We start from the raw sequence: 16,452 nt of genomic DNA on the forward strand, positions 1-16,452 counted from the left end.
TGAGTGATTTTATATATATATATATACACACACACACACATATATATGTGTGTGTGTATATGTATGTATGTGTATATATGTGTGTGTGTGTGTGTGTATGTGTGTGGTGTTTAAAATGCATGAATTGCAGAGTGAATGTCAGCTGAAGGACACATGAATGGATTCCAGGACCTGAGGACCTTGACAGGGTGCACTTTGAAACCTATAATGTGTTTTTGAAGGTTAAGATTAAGAAAGGTTCATAATTAGGTGGAACATGACCCACTAGACCAGGTTGCCCCAGTCCCCACCCAGACTGGCCTTGGACACATCCAGGGATGGGGCAGCCACAGCTTGTCTGGGCAGTCTGTGCCAGGGCCTCTCCACCTCACAGGGAACAATTTATTCCTAATACAGACTCATTTATAATCTGTAACAATCCAAGTTCTTTAGTGCTAATATACCTCTTCCTATCTGAATGACAATGCATGTTAGTAAGACAGGTTTCATTAAATAATTCAAACTTGATCTCAGGAGTTCAAGTATGAGTGTGAATGTTTTTTAAAGAAAAATTAATCACAGCAAAAACCCAGCACTTTTCTTGTGCCATGTCTCCACTTAGAAGTGACGATCTCCTAAAAAGTGACCACAGTCTTGCAGTAATTGTGTAATAAATGTCTGTGCAACTGATAACAAAATCACTGAGGCTGCTGGATGACTGGGAGTGCTTTTGAACTGCATATGTGAGCTGGGGACGGTGCAAGCACAGCTGCTGATGGGCGTGAGGTCAAAGCCCTTCCTGAGCCACACACAGGAACATCTCTGGATTAAAAACCCCAGGAATTCATTTCAGACTGGCCTGACTTGCCAGGCCTGTGACACACACCTGGGTAGCTCATATCACTGCTATGGGGCTCCTCACCTGCGGCTTGGGCTGCGCTGGGAACTGTTCCTGTACCTAAACAAATCGCTCCTTCGGAGCAGAGCTGGGAGTGCTGAGGCTCCCTCACGCCATTGATGCTTCCCTGGGGGCAGCGTCGCTTTCAGCCGCGTCCTCACACGAGCACCTACGGGAAGCGGGGCGGCAAAGCGCTCCCGATGAAAGGCCTGTGGGCGGCTCGGCGCGGGGGCAGGACGGGTTTGGGCGGAGGGCGGCGGGTCCCTCACCCTCACGCTGCCGCCATCCGCCGCCTCAGCCACCGCCCCTCGCGCGCAGGCGCGGGCGCGTGAGGGCGCGGCCGTTTTCCCGCGCAGCCGCGGCGCGGGGCGGGGCGGGGCCGGCGCAGGCGCGGCGGCGCAGCTGGCGGCCCGTGGCGGCGGCCCGGCGCATGCGCGGCGGCGGCCCCGCTGTCAGTTCCGGCTGTTTGTCCGGGAAGTGGCTCCGGCCGGAGCCGCCGCCGCCCCCCGCCCCCCCCCCGCCCGCTCCGCCGCCCGCGGCCGCGCCCCGGCCATGGCCCGGGACTACGACCACCTCTTCAAGCTGCTCATCATCGGCGACAGCGGTGAGCGCGGGCGGCACGGCCGGGGGCGTGGGTAGGCCGCTGGCGGGGTGGCCGCCCCTCGGGCCGTGAGGGGCCGGAGGCGGCGGCGGGGCTGGGGCGGGCGGCGCGGGGGGCTCGGGAGGGGCGGGCCCCTCCGCCCGGGCCGCCCTCGGCGTTGCGCTGCCGGTGCCGCGGCGCGGGGCTGAGGCGGGACCCCGCGCTGTGTGTGTGAATGGCGGGGCGCGTTCGCTGGGGCTCGGGGAGGTTTTATCTGATAAACCTGCGGAACTGGCTACCGCAGGATATTATGGTAAATAGCTTGGCTGCGTTTGGGAAAAGGCAGATTAGACACGCAGAAGGCAGGACACCACCGGCAGTGCTGCCGGCATCAGCCTTGGCGAGCGCGTGTTTTGACGGCACCCACTAATCTGTTGCTGGGATGGGGAGGGAATTCCCTTCCCCTGTGACAGGCAGTCTAGGGATCGAGGGGAAGGGCTGGCTGCCCTAAGGACTGTTGTTCCAGTGCGGCAGCTAATACGTTTTAACAGTCATTATTGTCTTAATTATTCCTTAAGACTTTTTCTATGCTTCAGCCTGAAGTCTCAGTTCCAGATTTCCTTATTTTTTTTAATAAATCCTGGAAGAGGTGGTAGCTTTGTGTACTTCTCGTTATTGCATAGAATGCAAATATATAAAAATAAAGGGTGTAGTCTGAGGTTTTAAAAACCAAAGGTGTAGATAAAAGGTGTAGTTTGAATTTTTTTTTGAAAATAGACCTTTAAATACTTCAGCAACCTCAGAAACTTCTGGAGGGCTGAGCGTGTGAACTGTGCCAGTGTCTGGTGCTTTGGTCTGGGTACACAGGAATTGGGACGGGGAAGATCGCTGCCGTCGGTGCAGCTCGGTGTTGGTAGCACTCCAGCAGCTTACAGCTGAATTTCCATAAACTGGAGAAGGGTGCATCCACCCTCTTCTTTTAACAGAGGTGTGGTCCGTGGGGCGGCAGGTCCCGGCATGCAGCGAGGCGCAGCCCTTGATGAAAGGGTGATGTTGCACGATCTTGGCAGTTGTCACCTTCGGAAGCTTTAGCTTCACGTCAGAAATGTTTTTTTCTACGCTAAACTGTGTCTGCATGAAGGGATCTAAGAAGGGAGACGGGACAGCAGCTTCAGAGCAGCTTAAACCCCAGACAGTTCTGGGAGCCTTGGATTATTGCAACCAAGCACTGCATTCTGAGTAGAGCAGTGGCTCTGTTGGTTGCTGATGAGTTCCAAAACTGTTCAGGCAAGATAAACAGGATGGTGAAAACTCTGAGGAAGACTTCTCATTTTAAACAATTAAACAAATTTTGCCAGCTCAGTCTTCTTGAGCGAAATCCCTGTAGTGTATCCAGTGAAAGGAGTGTTGTGAGAATTGTCAGGCGGCCTGTGGTTTTCTCCTGTAATTAAATCTCACAATGTAGTTTGACTATTGATTTTTCTTTGTTTTTGTTTTTGCTAACCCCAACAGGAAAGCTTTGTCTCTGCTTGCATGAAACAGTTTGCTTGCCTTGTTTATTGACATTTATTCCCTGCAATAGGAAGTGGACTGTTACTAGATAGGATAATTATGTCTCATCTGCTTTCCCCTGTATGCAAATATGTCAGAGGGGTAGTAGGTTTGTGTGTTTTTAGAACAGGTCATCTTGAAAAGCTGCTGGTGATTTCAGCTGTGCCAGATATTTAAAAATAACACAGATGATCTGTGCTTTGCTTTTGCTTCTTTAGTTCACTGTACTGTTCAGTAAGATATGGGTCTTAGAATCTTGTCTGACACTGAAATATACTTTTAATTTTAATTTTGCAAAGTCAATAGGCTTTTTTTTTTGTTTTGTTTAATCTTGCTATCTTCAAGAAGCTGAGGGCCCTGCAAGACTTCTCTTCAGATCTTCAAACAGCTCTGTGTGGGAAGTGTGGGGTCACCAAGAGTGTGGTTTCTCTATGCGTGAACAGTGTGGGTCAGAGGCAGTGTTTGCTTAGTGAGATCGTTGTCACTGGGAGCATGCAGAACTTCCTGAGTTCAGGAGCTTTCTTCTCTCTGGGAGCTGCCAGCCTGCTGGGAGCAGTGCAGCTTGTGCAGTGGAGGGCAGTGTGACAGAGCAGTGTCATGTGCAGCTCTGCAGCATCGCCCAGGGCTGGCTGAGCTCGGACCTGGTGCTGTGGTCTGACAAGTCTGTGGGTTCTGGCACCTTCTTGCCTTTCACTGAGCTGAAGGCCAAGGCTGCTTGGTCAAGAAGCACAGCACTTGATGCTGAAACATTCTTGTTTTCTCTTAGTTTCTTATTTTTTCTTAGTTGACCGGTATTTGCAGAGCTTTAATTCTGGCTAAATGACCAGTCCTCTGAAGTACAGGAACTGCTCTGCTACCTTTTTTGAGCTCAGAGGTATTAATTATATGCATGCTGAAACTTTGTATTTTTTAGTTCCTTTCCTCTTTTCCTCCTTAGTTTGGTAGTAGTGAGGAATGAACATGGCTTCTCCAGATGGCTGGTGATTTGAACTCTTTGCAAATGAGACCTGGCTTACTGTAATCATGCAGATTTTTGGGCTGGTTTTTATTTTTTGTTGGTAGTTGTTGTCACATGCCACCAGCTAAGAACTGGATTTCTGCAGAGCCTTTTACATAGGTCTTCTATTAGGAAGAATTTGCGATTTATACATCATCAAAATAATTACCTTGGATAATTTCTCCCTGAAAAGATATAATAGATAATTATTTCAGTGAAGTGAATTTCCTATTCATGCCATAGCAGATTTATTTTGATGAGGAAGGGTCATTGACAGCAGAGATGTTATGCAGAGATAACAACGTGGAGGCATTTGGATACCCAGATTCCCTTGGGTGGGTGTACAGGAATGAGTTTCTTACAGTTCTTGTCTGAAGCCCTGTGAAAAATGCTTCCCTGCAACAGTGTGTTATCAGGGTGCCAACAATCAGTTATGGAAAACCTGGATGAAGAGCTACTCAAAGCATTTAGAGGAATGTTTCATGGAAGATTTTGGCAACAAGGACAGCTTCGGGAAGGTGTGTGTCCTTCCTGTGAGATGTGGAACAAGGCTGTTTTGGATGGCAATACAGGACAGTGATTCCCAATTCCTGTTTGGTTTAGGCTTCTGTTAGACTGTGGCCATGCTGATGGGAGCTTTGTAGTACCGAGCCCTGGTGTGATTGTGAGAGCAGTCCAAATTCCACGCAGAATGGGAGGCAGGCAGTGGTGTTACTGACGTCAGACATGATGTGCAAGTGGAATTCAATAGAGTGCTGAATTCAGAGCAGTGTTCTGAGCACTTGTTAATTCACAGGACATGCTCAACTTTGGCTCTTTCCCTAGCAGATGTAAGCCTACTGATTGTAAACTTGCTTTTAGTTCTTATTCTTCTCTGACCACAGTTCAGAAGCTGCTGCTGGAGGGTTTGCTGAGGGCTGGCAGGAGGAGGGAGGGCACAAATCCCCCCTCCTTGCTCTGCTACCAGGAGCATCCTGAGCCTTGGGGTGACTGTGCTTGGTCAAATCTCCAGGGAGAGTGTGGAGATGAACAGTCAAGGTGGATGGTACTAAATAATGTGCCGGTTTTTATGCAATGGATGGTTAAAATACTGTTATGTTCCTGACCCCAGGATGACTATATTGAAAGATTTGCTGTGTTTGTTTGTCATAGGTGTGGGCAAGAGCAGTTTGCTGTTGCGTTTTGCAGATAATACCTTCTCAGGTGAGTGGCTTGTTTCCTTCAGTAAGTGAAATGCTCTAGGTTTGCTCCAGTGCTGCTGATTGATAAGAAATCTGTGTTTGCCCACTGATAGTTGTGCTGGGAATACATCATGCTTTTAACTTTGCATCTCTTGGTATAAGCCTGTACAGGCCATCCTGTCTGATCTTCACTTGGCAGCTGGAAGTCCCTGAATATTGAAATGCTGAGGTGGTTTCAGAAACAGCTTAGGTGGTTTAGGTTATGCTATACTCTCTGCAGACTTCCTATTAGCCATTTGGGATTTAGATTGATTGAGTATTGTGGTGAACCACTTACATTTCTGATATAACCAATTTACTGGGAGGAAGCTCCTAGAATGTCCAAAATAAGTGTTTCCACAAGCATTTAAAGACAAGTGTTGTCTCAAAATTTTCACAAGTGAAATGCTCTCATAGTTACTGTCTATTTCTTGAGATACTTCGATGCATACTCTTGATCAATGGGATTGAAAAATAATGATGTTATTTTGTAACACTCAGCTTTTAATTTTAAAGGTGGCTTGGGAGAAGTGGTTTTATGGCTAGGAAGAAAAGCTCTTAGCTGCGGATAAAAATACGTAGATCAGCATGATATAAAGCATTTTAAACAGTAAGCAGATATGGGGAACCTTGTTCTCCTGTCCAGTCTGAGAGCTGCTGCCAAGTAATGTTCAAGAAGTGTGCTTTGGGACATCCAAAATAAACAAGACTAGGTTCTCACTTTCCCACGCTTTCCCTCCAGGCAGCTACATTACCACCATTGGAGTGGATTTTAAAATCCGGACAGTTGAGATCAATGGAGAGAAGGTGAAACTCCAGATCTGGGACACAGCTGGCCAAGAACGCTTCCGGACTATTACATCAACGTGAGTAACGCTGGCCTTTGTGCTGTGGAGCTTTGGGTCTGGATCTCATAGTCCAGAGTTGGGGTTTAGATATTTAAGTGTTGCAGTTGATTATCTCATGATAGCTGTGTGGTCTGTACAGTGAAACTTTTCTCAGCTTTGTCAGAACCAACCATGATGGGGATATTCTGGCAAGGTTTGGAACTGGGATCTCAGAGTTCTTCATCCTTCTGTGCATTTCTGTGGTGGCTTTGTCTTATTGCTTTGCTGCTGGTTTCCAAATGGTAGAACTGGAGTTATTAGACTGCATATAGTAGACAGCTTGTCTCTGTGCCTGTCCAAGTTTGTCCTCTGAGTGCACTGCAGAAGCACAGAGTGCAAACCCTCTGTCAGTGTCATATAACTAATGAACAGCTTGAAGATGAAGAGTAGGATTTCTCCTGGTTTTCCTTTAGGACAAATGCTTTAGCAGCTATCTTTGTGTGGAGTTCTGCTGAAGCAGACGCCCACATGATATTAACCTTTTCCTTGGTTGGAATTCAGATTCGAACTCATTGTCCTTTTGAACAGCATGTGCAGAGCTTTTCCTGTTCTGAAGAAACCACACCTAGAGCTGTGCTGGTGGGAACTAAGAATAAAATGTGTTTGTAAACTGATTGCAGTAAAAGTGGACTGCTCATGGGGGGAAGAGGGAAAAGTGCACTTGGAAATGGAACTTTTGTTCCTTGGGCTTTTACCGAAATAATTCTTGAAAGATCCATGTGTTTCATGTGGTCTTTCATGACTCACTTCTCCTTTGGCTCTTATTTGAGAGGAGGATCTTTTTCAGCTGATTAATTGATTAATTTACTCGGACCTGAAAATAATGAGATTGGTTACATCTGTGTTATGTCTAAAGCACTAGAAATGGCAAAGTTGAACGTGATGTGTGCACCGCCCCTTTCCTCTGCACTCCCATACGGATATTACTGGGTTACTTCCATTGTTTCTTAAGTGTTTAGCTTGAAAAAAACTCGGTTGCCTCTTGTAGGGTTCCTGTGTGTGACATCACTTCTTGTTGGAGCGCTGCAGGCAGTTTAGGGAAGGAAGTGGTGAGGGGGAGGCAGCCGTGCAGTGCTGCGGCCCTGTCAGCTGTGACAGACGAGTCAGAGAGCCCCGATTACTGCTGAGTCAGCAAATGGCCTTCCTGTTTGCAGATTCCCCGCCGCGACTCCGGCTCGGGAATGAGCTTTGGGTCGTGGGGCTGATGCCAGCTACCTTAGAAAGCCACGGTGTATCCAGCACTGAGCAGGGAATTCCAGCAAAGGAGGATTCCTTCTGTCAGTGGGAATAGCTGCGGATCGGACCTCACACAGTGTTTTATGTAAATTCTTTTCTTGATTGACATTTCAAATAGATAAGCTGAAGTGGTTTGAGGCATTTGTGCCGTGAGCTCTTGGATCTCTGCTGCTACTTCCTTTTGTATTGCTTTTTACCCATATTTTACTATGGGGGATCTAACCTTTTGGGGTTTCTGCCTTAGCATTACTGAATGGTAACTCCATGGTCAGGGAAAAAGATCTGCATTTTTTGCAATTCTGTGCAAAGAAGTACATGTGTCCAAATGCATTTGAAGTGTTGAGGAAAATGCTTTGGGAATGATGGTTATCATGGGATGAGGGCTCCTCTTGCTAGGTTGGTTGGCTGTGCCTGTCTAGTGTTCATAATCATATCAGACAATAACAAGAGTTAAATTTTAGAAATGGTTCTGGCTGGCTTGTTGGTTTTTTTTTTTTTTTTTTTTTTTTTTTTTTTTTTTAATTTATTGGCAAAATAGTACTGTAACTGATTTATTTATCCTAAACTGAGTGACAAATCAAGTAACCTTGCTTGTTCTACAAAAGGGCTTGGCTATCAAATCATGGGTGGAGTGTGAGTGCCCTGTCAACAGAATGTAGTAGTCTGCCTAGTCTTTGACTAGATTGAGGTTTAGACTGAAGTTAAGCATATCAAAGGTGTTCCTTCAGTATTACAGTAGGTCAGGGAGTCCCTTTACAGTGAAAGGCAGAGTTCAGATTGATGTTGAGCCAAGCCTGGCAAGCAAGCCTGAAATTAGAGCCCATCTGGTAATTACAGTAACAGGTTGGTAGTGCTGCTGTGTGGACTTAGAACTGTAAAATGGCAGAGGTGGTAGGAAGTTAATAGTGGAAAATTGGGAAACATTAAAAGGTTGTTGTAGTTTGATTTCATGTGACTGTAGCTACAGTCAAAAGCTGAAAAGCAGATTAAAACTGTTAAGGAACAGAAATCAAGTTGGTCTGGAGTATTCTACAGAAGCTCAAGAAAATGAAACTAGATCAGAATTTCAGACTAGGAAGTATAAAGGCAGCTGGTTTTATTGTCTGTTAAATGTGTAAATACTGGGATAGCTGGTGCCTTCTGGGAGGAGAGGCTGAGCTGTGTGAATTTGGTTGCCATGGAATGTCATCCAAATTAAATTTGATTTAAATTCACCAGGGATTTAGCATGCCAGGATGCAGCTGTATTAGCAGGAATACTTAAAATGCATGAACAGCCAGTCCCTGTACTTGATTTCCTCTTGTAGACAGGACTACTTTGTCCTGATTCAGGACTGTGGGTTTAGGATTCAAGCTTTATATAATGGCTGTCAGATGCCAGCTCAGGATGAATAGTGATAGCAGAGGGACCTTCTGCCATGGTTTCCTGTGGAATTGCATGTTTGAGAGAGGGATAAGACCTTTGAGATTATAGAATTACTGTGTCTTGTGAGGCAGATATGACTAAAAGGCTAGTAGTTAAAAGAGTGGTCTGACTGACAATAGATGTGCTTCCAAGAACTTGAAAGAAAGATGAGTATGGAACCAGATTATTAGAAGTCTCTGGAAATGGTTAGAATTCTATATTAATGAAAAAATGAAGGAAATGTGTGCTACACAGTGAAATATGAACAAAGAAGCTGAATTAAACCATTGCCCTGTCTTTCACATTTGACAGTTTTCCTGAAAAAAAACAACATATGGGTCTTACTGGACCAAGATAGTGTCTCTCTTAAATCTGACTTAGCTACAGCTGTGGTTCATGAAGCTGGTTGTTATTACTCCAGATGTTAATATTGGGAAGCAATTGCTAGAGGGAATATGAGAGCTTTGTCACTGGTTTCTTGCAGTAGCAAATGCCCCAGAGAGTGGCAAATGTTCCCTCATGTTTTTCAAGGCTGTGTTCAGGGACTTGAGAGTGGAATGCAGGTGGCTGAAGGACATGCTGAGTTTTGGTAATCCCCAGTTTAATTCTAGTGGTAGAACAAGCAATAAGGTGTTTATTTCAACTTAAATGTTGTCTTAAGCCTTTTTCACATCTAAACTAGATGTAAAGCCCCTAGGTCTAGGGATTTCCAAGTATATGGGAGATTGTTGGCAAGCATCCAAGGGCATACACAGGTCAGGTTTGGTTGTCTTTCACCTCAGGATGAAAGTTTCATGGATACTCTTTAACATGAATAACTGGTCTTGAACATTTTTTTCTGTATTTCATGAAGGTATTCCCACCAGGGTACGTGGCAGAGCACTCCCACCTCACAGAGGACAGCCAGCATCAGTCTGTGACTGAGAAGCTCAGATTGAGGACTTCAGGTCTCTTCTGCTTTCATTTCTGTGGTCTCCATTTCCCCAAAATTGTGGATGGGAAGGAGATAAGACATTCTTTCCCTTGTGTCAAAGTCTCAACTACCTCTTGGTTGCCAAAAGCACAAAATTTACACCTACTCCTCCCTGAATGCCAAAAGCCCCATCTGTTCTCTACTCGCCAAAGCCCACAACCTGTTATAAAAGCATTTCTGCACTGCATCATTCTGGAAGTTGAAGTATGGGATAGGATAAATCAGTTTTTGTTTTCTAGTGCTGTCCTGCATTTGGGGTTGGAGAAGCTTCGCTGTACTTGTTAAGCCTAAAATGTTATCTAGGATGCAGAGCATCTAACAGCTGATGGAAAATATCATGACCAGCTTTTTGAGAAAAAATGTGTGCTATGAGACTTAAGAGTTCGAGAATAACAGGTAGTCATGGTCTTATCTCTCAGGCTTATCTCCCTTAGTAATGACAGCCAATAGAGAAAATGACATTTTAGTGTAGCTGAGGGGTTGGCAACCTTTCTAGAACGATGTGCCAGACAATTTTCTGTTCCAAAAATAGCATCAGTGTATGCTGGTAGGCACTCAGCAGGAGTCAGGGGTTGCTGTCTTGCACAAAGGCAGCTATTTCTGATGAGCTGGTTGGCAATACCAGTGGCAGCAGCTCCAAGCCCCTGCAGGATTCCCATTGCTGTGGTGGTCTCTGCTGCAGGGTCCAACCCACATCCCCCATCCCAGGAGCAAAATGCGACGGCGCTGATGATGTGTCAGGAGTGGGATTGGTACGTGCAGGCTGCCAGTTTTCCACTCCTCGACATCATATGCTTTGCTTAGAAGAAAATGTAGGTGCGTGGGCAAGGCAGGAGCAGCAGGGTGCTCTGTTGGGCCCCTGGTTGGGCTGGCAGGGATGCCAGGCTGGGCTCGGTGTGCACAGCAGAACGAAGCAGCTCTGCGTAGGTGCAGCTGAGCCACTGCGCTTCTCCAAGGGCTGAGTGTTGTCTTGGCAAATGCAATGCTCAGCGCTGGGGAGGAAGTGGTAGGTCAGCCTGGGGGCTGCTGAATTAAAAGACTAGTAGGTGATGATATGGGAGAGCTTGAAGGTAATTGGTGTATTGTTCAGCTGTGGAGAAATCCAGTGTGTTGGTAGGATTGGGGATCTTTCCCTTTCTGATTTTATCACGCAAAACAGGATTCATGAAAACCAGTGTGCAGGGCATGCTAGTGTCAGGAGAGGATGGGTTATTTTTGCAGTATGTGGATTCAGGCCATGGAGCACTTTTCCCTCTAAAGGATCCAAGTTATGAATAAAGTTGGGTTGTAATCAAGTAAAGCATGAATGCAGTGCTGTAGCAAATTTTGAAGTTGTTGAAAGAACTGACTGTGAATGGACTAGAACATTTGAAAGCGCAGGATTTCTTATGGGCTGGCAAATAAGTATTTCTTACCTGAGTGAGTTCTTGCCAAGGGATGCAAATGCGCAGCATAAATCACTGGTAAAACATGGCATGGGAGAAGATTTGAGTGTCTTCTGCATGTGCCTAGATTGGCAGTAGGAGCAGACTGTTCTACTGCAGAGCATCCTGGAGGAGCAGTGATACCCAGGCACTGTAGCTGCAGTGGGATCAGGGGAGGAAGGTGTGTGACTCTGGGGGTGATCTGTGCCTCTCTGCAAGTCTGATGGTGCATAAAGGCAGGTGGCTGCTCTTGTGGAAGGATGATGAGGCTGGAGGTGGGAGGAGACAGTGACTTGCTTAAGCACTTCAGTAGCAAAGTGAGCTGAAGCTTTGAGATCTTCTCAAAGGTGTGTTTGGGTTAGATTCAAAGGCTTTGAAGTTCAAAGGTGTGTTTGCTGAGTTGGAAAAATCAGAGAAGCAAAATGGTCACAGTGGTCACCTCTGAGGTGCAGTGGATGTACTGCAAGAAGTGCTTGTGATAAGACAGCAAGGTCAAGGAATGTTGTCACAGTTTAAGGGAATAGTCTCGATTTTGTATGCTGGTTTCTTGAATTTGTTTTATTAAAAATTTTAATATTGATCAGAAGAAAAAGAAGAGGATGAAAGGAAAAGAGTAAACCTACACATAATATGAAAAATGGATCCTGATGAAGACCTCACTGTTAACTGTTTCCTTTACTGTTAACTGTTTCAATTACTTTTTGTTTTTTGGGTCACAGCTGCATGATTTGCAATAGGGAATGAACTTAGCAGCCTTGTGATTGTGGCTGAAAACTGAGAAGGTAGAGCTTGCTGGTTTTCTATTTGGCATTTTCGTGGTGCAACTACTGTCTGTCTTTGGTAGCTTTGTGCAGGTGATAATGTTGGATCCTGAATTCAGATATTTTTCTTGCATATCAGACCTTGTGCATCATCTTTTAAAGGTACCAGTTGCCCAAGACTAATGGGAATAAACTGAAATAAAGCTTATTTTTAATGGCTAAAGGTAGCAGAGTGTATTGAATGCACATATGGAGCCGATCTGTTGAGTAGGAAGGTGTGATCAGAACACAGTCGCTCAACAAGACAGAAATTTTTGAGAGCTCGAGAGAACTGTGGCTGAAGGTTGAGTATATTTGGAGATCTGCTGAAATTTTAGTCTGTAAGTGATCGTTCACAGATAACAGAATTACTGCAAAAACTTGTTGTGGCTTATACAGCCCCAAGGATCACATCACAGCCAGTTCTGATGATGTGCTGGGGGTACCGTTGCCTTTGGTCCTGTAACTGGAAGACAGCATTCATCCCTGAAGGCCTTGACAACCTGAACAAGGAAGATTTTAGAAGAATTTGGACTTGGAAACATTATTTGTGTAGAGTGAATGAGCAGGGAGCTCTGTAGCTTTGGAGGAGCAGCCTGGGATCAAGCTGTTACGAAAGAGCTGCATGAGTCTCAATGGAAAGAAAATGGGAGCATTTGATTGCCATAACTTGAGGATTTGTTGTGTAGAAGCTCAGTGGAAGAGAAGGTGATACCCTGAGTTAACATTTGCTGTCCTTTTGTACCCCACAGGTATTACAGAGGAACACACGGGGTCATTGTTGTCTATGACGTAACGAGCGCAGAATCCTTTGTGAATGTAAAACGGTGGTTGCATGAAATTAATCAAAACTGTGATGATGTCTGCAGGATACTAGGTGGGTAATTAAGAAGTTACAGCATCATATTTAGTGGGCTGGCCTGCTGGAATACCAAACTGACTTTTATTCTCTTTCCTTTTTGAGTGGGCAATAAGAATGATGACCCAGACCGAAAAGTGGTAGAAACAGAAGATGCCTATAAATTTGCTGGGCAGATGGAGATCCAATTGTTTGAGACCAGCGCCAAAGAAAATATTAATGTGGAAGAGGTAATATAACATTCAGAAGAGTAGAAATATAATGATATAGGGATAATGGTGTGGGAAGAAATAGAAATTCCATTCTTCCCATTGAGAAAGAAAAAGTACTTGTACAAGTTGCAAGTAGTAGGTAAAATGTAAAAAAGAGACATTCAGCTGTTTTTGGAAGAGTTGGGAAAGCAAAATGAAGGAGCCCACACTGCATTTTCAATAACTTTGCAGTGCTCATGTATTAGGCAAGAAAGACTTGAGAATGCTTGTAGGAGGTAAGGTTGCCCAGGCTTCACTCCTGGCCTCAGTTGCCAAACTGCCCTGTTTTTTTGGAAAAAGGGATAGAGGTACTGTTTTGCATGGGGGTGGGTTGGGAAAAGGTATTGGATTTCCACTTGGGCCATAGTGGGTTGGGAAAGGTCTCTGAAGCATTATTAATACATAAAGAAAAGGGGAATGGCTTCCAAGGAGCAGCACCCCACAGGAGCCAGCCTGAGTTCTGGGGTGGTCTGAGTGTGTTTGTTTCTCTTGCAGATGTTTAATTGCATTACAGAGCTTGTCCTGCGAGCAAAGAAAGAAAACTTAGCAAAGCAGCAACAGCAGCAACAGAACGATGTGGTGAAGCTAACAAAGAACAGTAAAAGGAAGAAGCGGTGCTGCTAATGCCCCTTCCTGCTGCAGAGACTCTGCTCTCAGACAGATCAGCCCCTCCAGCTAGACTCGGGCAATTCCACTGGGGCAGGCTTTGGGAGGACTTTCTCAGTTTTGTGCCGTTATTTAAAGATTATTTTTTCTCCATGTTTTCTATCAAGAGGCGCTGGCACCTTCCCACTGCAGTGCCAAGAAGGTATCGGATGGAATCTTGCCCCCCTCTCCTCCCCTGCTCATTCCAGTGCGCCTTGTAGACAAGAAGGACGTTGCCTACCAAGTGGACTAATTAACCCAAGAGTTTGTACATAATGTATATTGCTTTAACCAGCCTCGCCTCTCTGTTGTCGCTTTGGCTTCTGCCTTCTTAATGTCAACCAATCATGGACTGCAGAGTTCATCTTTTTAAAGAAAAAGTTTAAAAGTTCTTAATTTGAGTTGGCCCTGGGCTGGCAGCGACTGCTTCCTGGGGCCTCCAGCTGCATTTCTGTTGGGCTCCAGGCTGGCAACTGGTGCCCCTGGGGCCCTTGGCTTCTCCTGGAGTCCCAGGCTTTTCCTGGGGCTCGGGTTGTGTTTTTCTAGGTACCAGGATTGCAGGTGTCACTGCTGGAACCTGGGGTTTCCTTTCACCAGCCCCTGGGCTGGCAGCTGGAGCTGCTGCTGGGGCCTGGAATTTCAGCTTGCCATCATCCAGATTTGTGGCTGGATCCTTGGGTTTCACCTCCTTGTGCTGCAGTCCAGCTGTACCTGTGCTCTTCTGTAGTTTGTATCAAGATACTGGAAAAGAAACTGACCTGCAGAAGTGGGATTTGTTTGGATAAAACTTTTTTTTTTTTTTTAAGCAAAGTTTAACAACTTTGACCTCTGGTTCTGCCAGTGTCCTAAGTGAGGGTCCATTTCTTTTGAGAAGAACAAAAATCGTGTGATTCTGCCAAAAACCCCAAACTTCTCCTTGTTGCCCTGTCCACAAATAGGCAATCTGAACCTGAATGTGAATTTTGTTGGCAAAGCTTTTGTTTTTGAGAGAGAAAAGGCATGAAAAAAAAATCCAGCTTTTTTTATTGATGTCAGAATATGAAAGCTGCAGGATCATACCCGGGATTCTTCTGTTAGGAAGGAGGACTTCAGTTTAATGCAAAGAAATGGAAAGCTTGCTTGCTTGGGTTATGTGGTGGTGGAGGATCACACTTGGAAACAAGCTGGGCTAGCTGTGCTCAGCAACATTTTCCTGGCCCTTGTCAGCCTTTCTGGGAAAACAAGGGCTCACTTCCTCAGCCTGAATAGATGTAGTTAAAGGTGGAGAGTGTATGTGTGTGTAACTAAAATATCAAATGTCTGGGCTGAAAGGACATGCTCAGCACCTGAATTATTGCCTAAATAATATTAAAAAATAATTTTACCTTAAAAGGCACGGGAGGGTATGTCTTCCTTGAAGGTGGACATAGTCCATGGGCCAGTAAGTGGCCCTATGGAATTGCTGGCCTTAGTTTGGTAGGATGTGATTCACCCATGTCCATGAGCTTGGAATCAGCCCACTTCTCTCCCTTCCTCACCCTTTCCCCAGGAGAGGCTACATTTTAGTCACTTATTTTGCCTGCATTTTTTTAGAATTTTCAGGTTGTGGTAAGAGCCCTGAGCATACAATCACATCACAGTCAATCACTTTAAAGATTTTTTCCGAAGTGCAAATGATGAATGTGTAACACGTGGGTTTTTAATGGGATCAGGTGCTGGGGATACATATCCAGCTGCCTTCACCCACCTCTTTTCTTCACATATCCTGCATTGGTAACCCAAGGATTGCAGTGAGCTGGGATGATGCTGCTGGGCTGAGCTCTGGTCATTGTTGAGAGGCTGTGCAAAGCCTTAGGTCACACCAGCCCACCCTGCCTGCTCTCCAGTGTGGAATGTGGTGTGTGCTGGGAGGAGCTGGGCCAGTCCCTGGAACTGTCCTGTGGGGGTTCTCCCCTGCAGATTGAGGGGCCCAGCTGTGTTATTACTTTGGGAATCTTGTTGGTAGCTGTGTGCAGATCTAGGAGGGAGTAACTTCCTATAGGCAGAAGTAAAGAACATGTCTGAATTTACTGGAAATGATGCAATAAAATGAGGAAATGGTGCACCCAAGTCTGGAGTGTTCTCTTATGTGGAAAAATTTGTCCTCTTTGAGTCCAGGTTTTTGTGGCCAAGGTTGGAATTCTGTCAATCCAGGTCCAGCTTCCTGGCTTTTAAAGTGGGATTTTTTTTTTTTTTCCCAGAGCTGGCTGTAGAGGAGCAGTTACCTCTGCTCTTGCCATCACTGTTCAATTGGAAGGGGTGGGGACCGTGTCTCTAGTGGTGCTGATGTGAAGTTTCCTAAATGTTGAGCAATGGAATGTCTAACTGGTTTGCTAGGATTATTTCTGTAATGAAAGTTTCTAATTATGCTTTTTAAATAATTTTAAAAAACTAAAAATAAAGGTTACAAGCTGCCAAATCTTTTTTTGAGGCTCTGTTTCCTCTGCTGACCAGCACCTGGAGGTGGAGGGTGGCAAGCCAGGGGTGAGCTCTGCTGCTGTGTGTGAAGGGTTATTTCCTGACAGGGGATATTAAAAAAAAACTTAATTAATGCTTTCAAATGTTTAGTTGCTGTTTTAGTTTGAATGAAAGAGGAAGGTGGAACAAGTAACTTACTTCTGTGTGAAGTGAGATGCCTGTTATTGTGCTGTAATCTTTTGTCTTTCTGCTCAACAAAAAGTATTGAATGAGCTTTGAAAGCTCCTCCTCCCGAGGTGACTAAAAAGCATC

General features: G+C 45.4%; 1 protein-coding gene across 2 annotated transcripts; it reads left to right on the top strand.

Moving 5' to 3' along the window:
- Window positions 1-1,304: 1,304 nt before the first annotated feature.
- On the top strand, window positions 1,305-16,141 carry RAB35 (RAB35, member RAS oncogene family). 2 transcript variants are annotated; one of them, XM_021549901.3, is made up of 6 exons: window positions 1,305-1,481; window positions 5,158-5,208; window positions 5,968-6,091; window positions 12,702-12,826; window positions 12,914-13,038; window positions 13,555-16,141. In XM_021549901.3, the coding sequence occupies exons 1-6, from the start codon at window positions 1,430-1,432 to the stop codon at window positions 13,681-13,683; spliced, it is 606 nt and encodes a 201-aa protein (XP_021405576.1). In that variant the 5' UTR covers window positions 1,305-1,429; the 3' UTR covers window positions 13,684-16,141. The 2 variants fall into 2 exon arrangements, with proteins under 2 accessions (XP_021405576.1, XP_021405577.1); XM_021549902.4 differs by lacking the exon at window positions 1,305-1,481 and adding an exon at window positions 5,016-5,043 and having other exon boundaries at window positions 5,134-5,208.
- Window positions 16,142-16,452: the final 311 nt, after the last annotated feature.

The sequence above is a fragment of the Lonchura striata genome, chromosome 15 (assembly GCF_050655825.1).
Source record: "Lonchura striata isolate lonStrDom1 chromosome 15, ASM5065582v1, whole genome shotgun sequence".
Lineage (NCBI taxonomy): Eukaryota > Metazoa > Chordata > Aves > Passeriformes > Estrildidae > Lonchura > Lonchura striata.

Coding starts and splice junctions, on each gene's coding strand:
- RAB35 (XM_021549901.3), top strand. CDS start 1,430: ATGGCCCGGGACTACGACCACCTCTTCAAGCTGCTCATCATCGGCGAC. Junction 1,482..5,157: donor GCTCATCATCGGCGACAGCG/GTGAGCGCGGGC, acceptor TGTTTGTCATAG/GTGTGGGCAAGAGCAGTTTG. Junction 13,039..13,554: donor AAAATATTAATGTGGAAGAG/GTAATATAACAT, acceptor TTTCTCTTGCAG/ATGTTTAATTGCATTACAGA.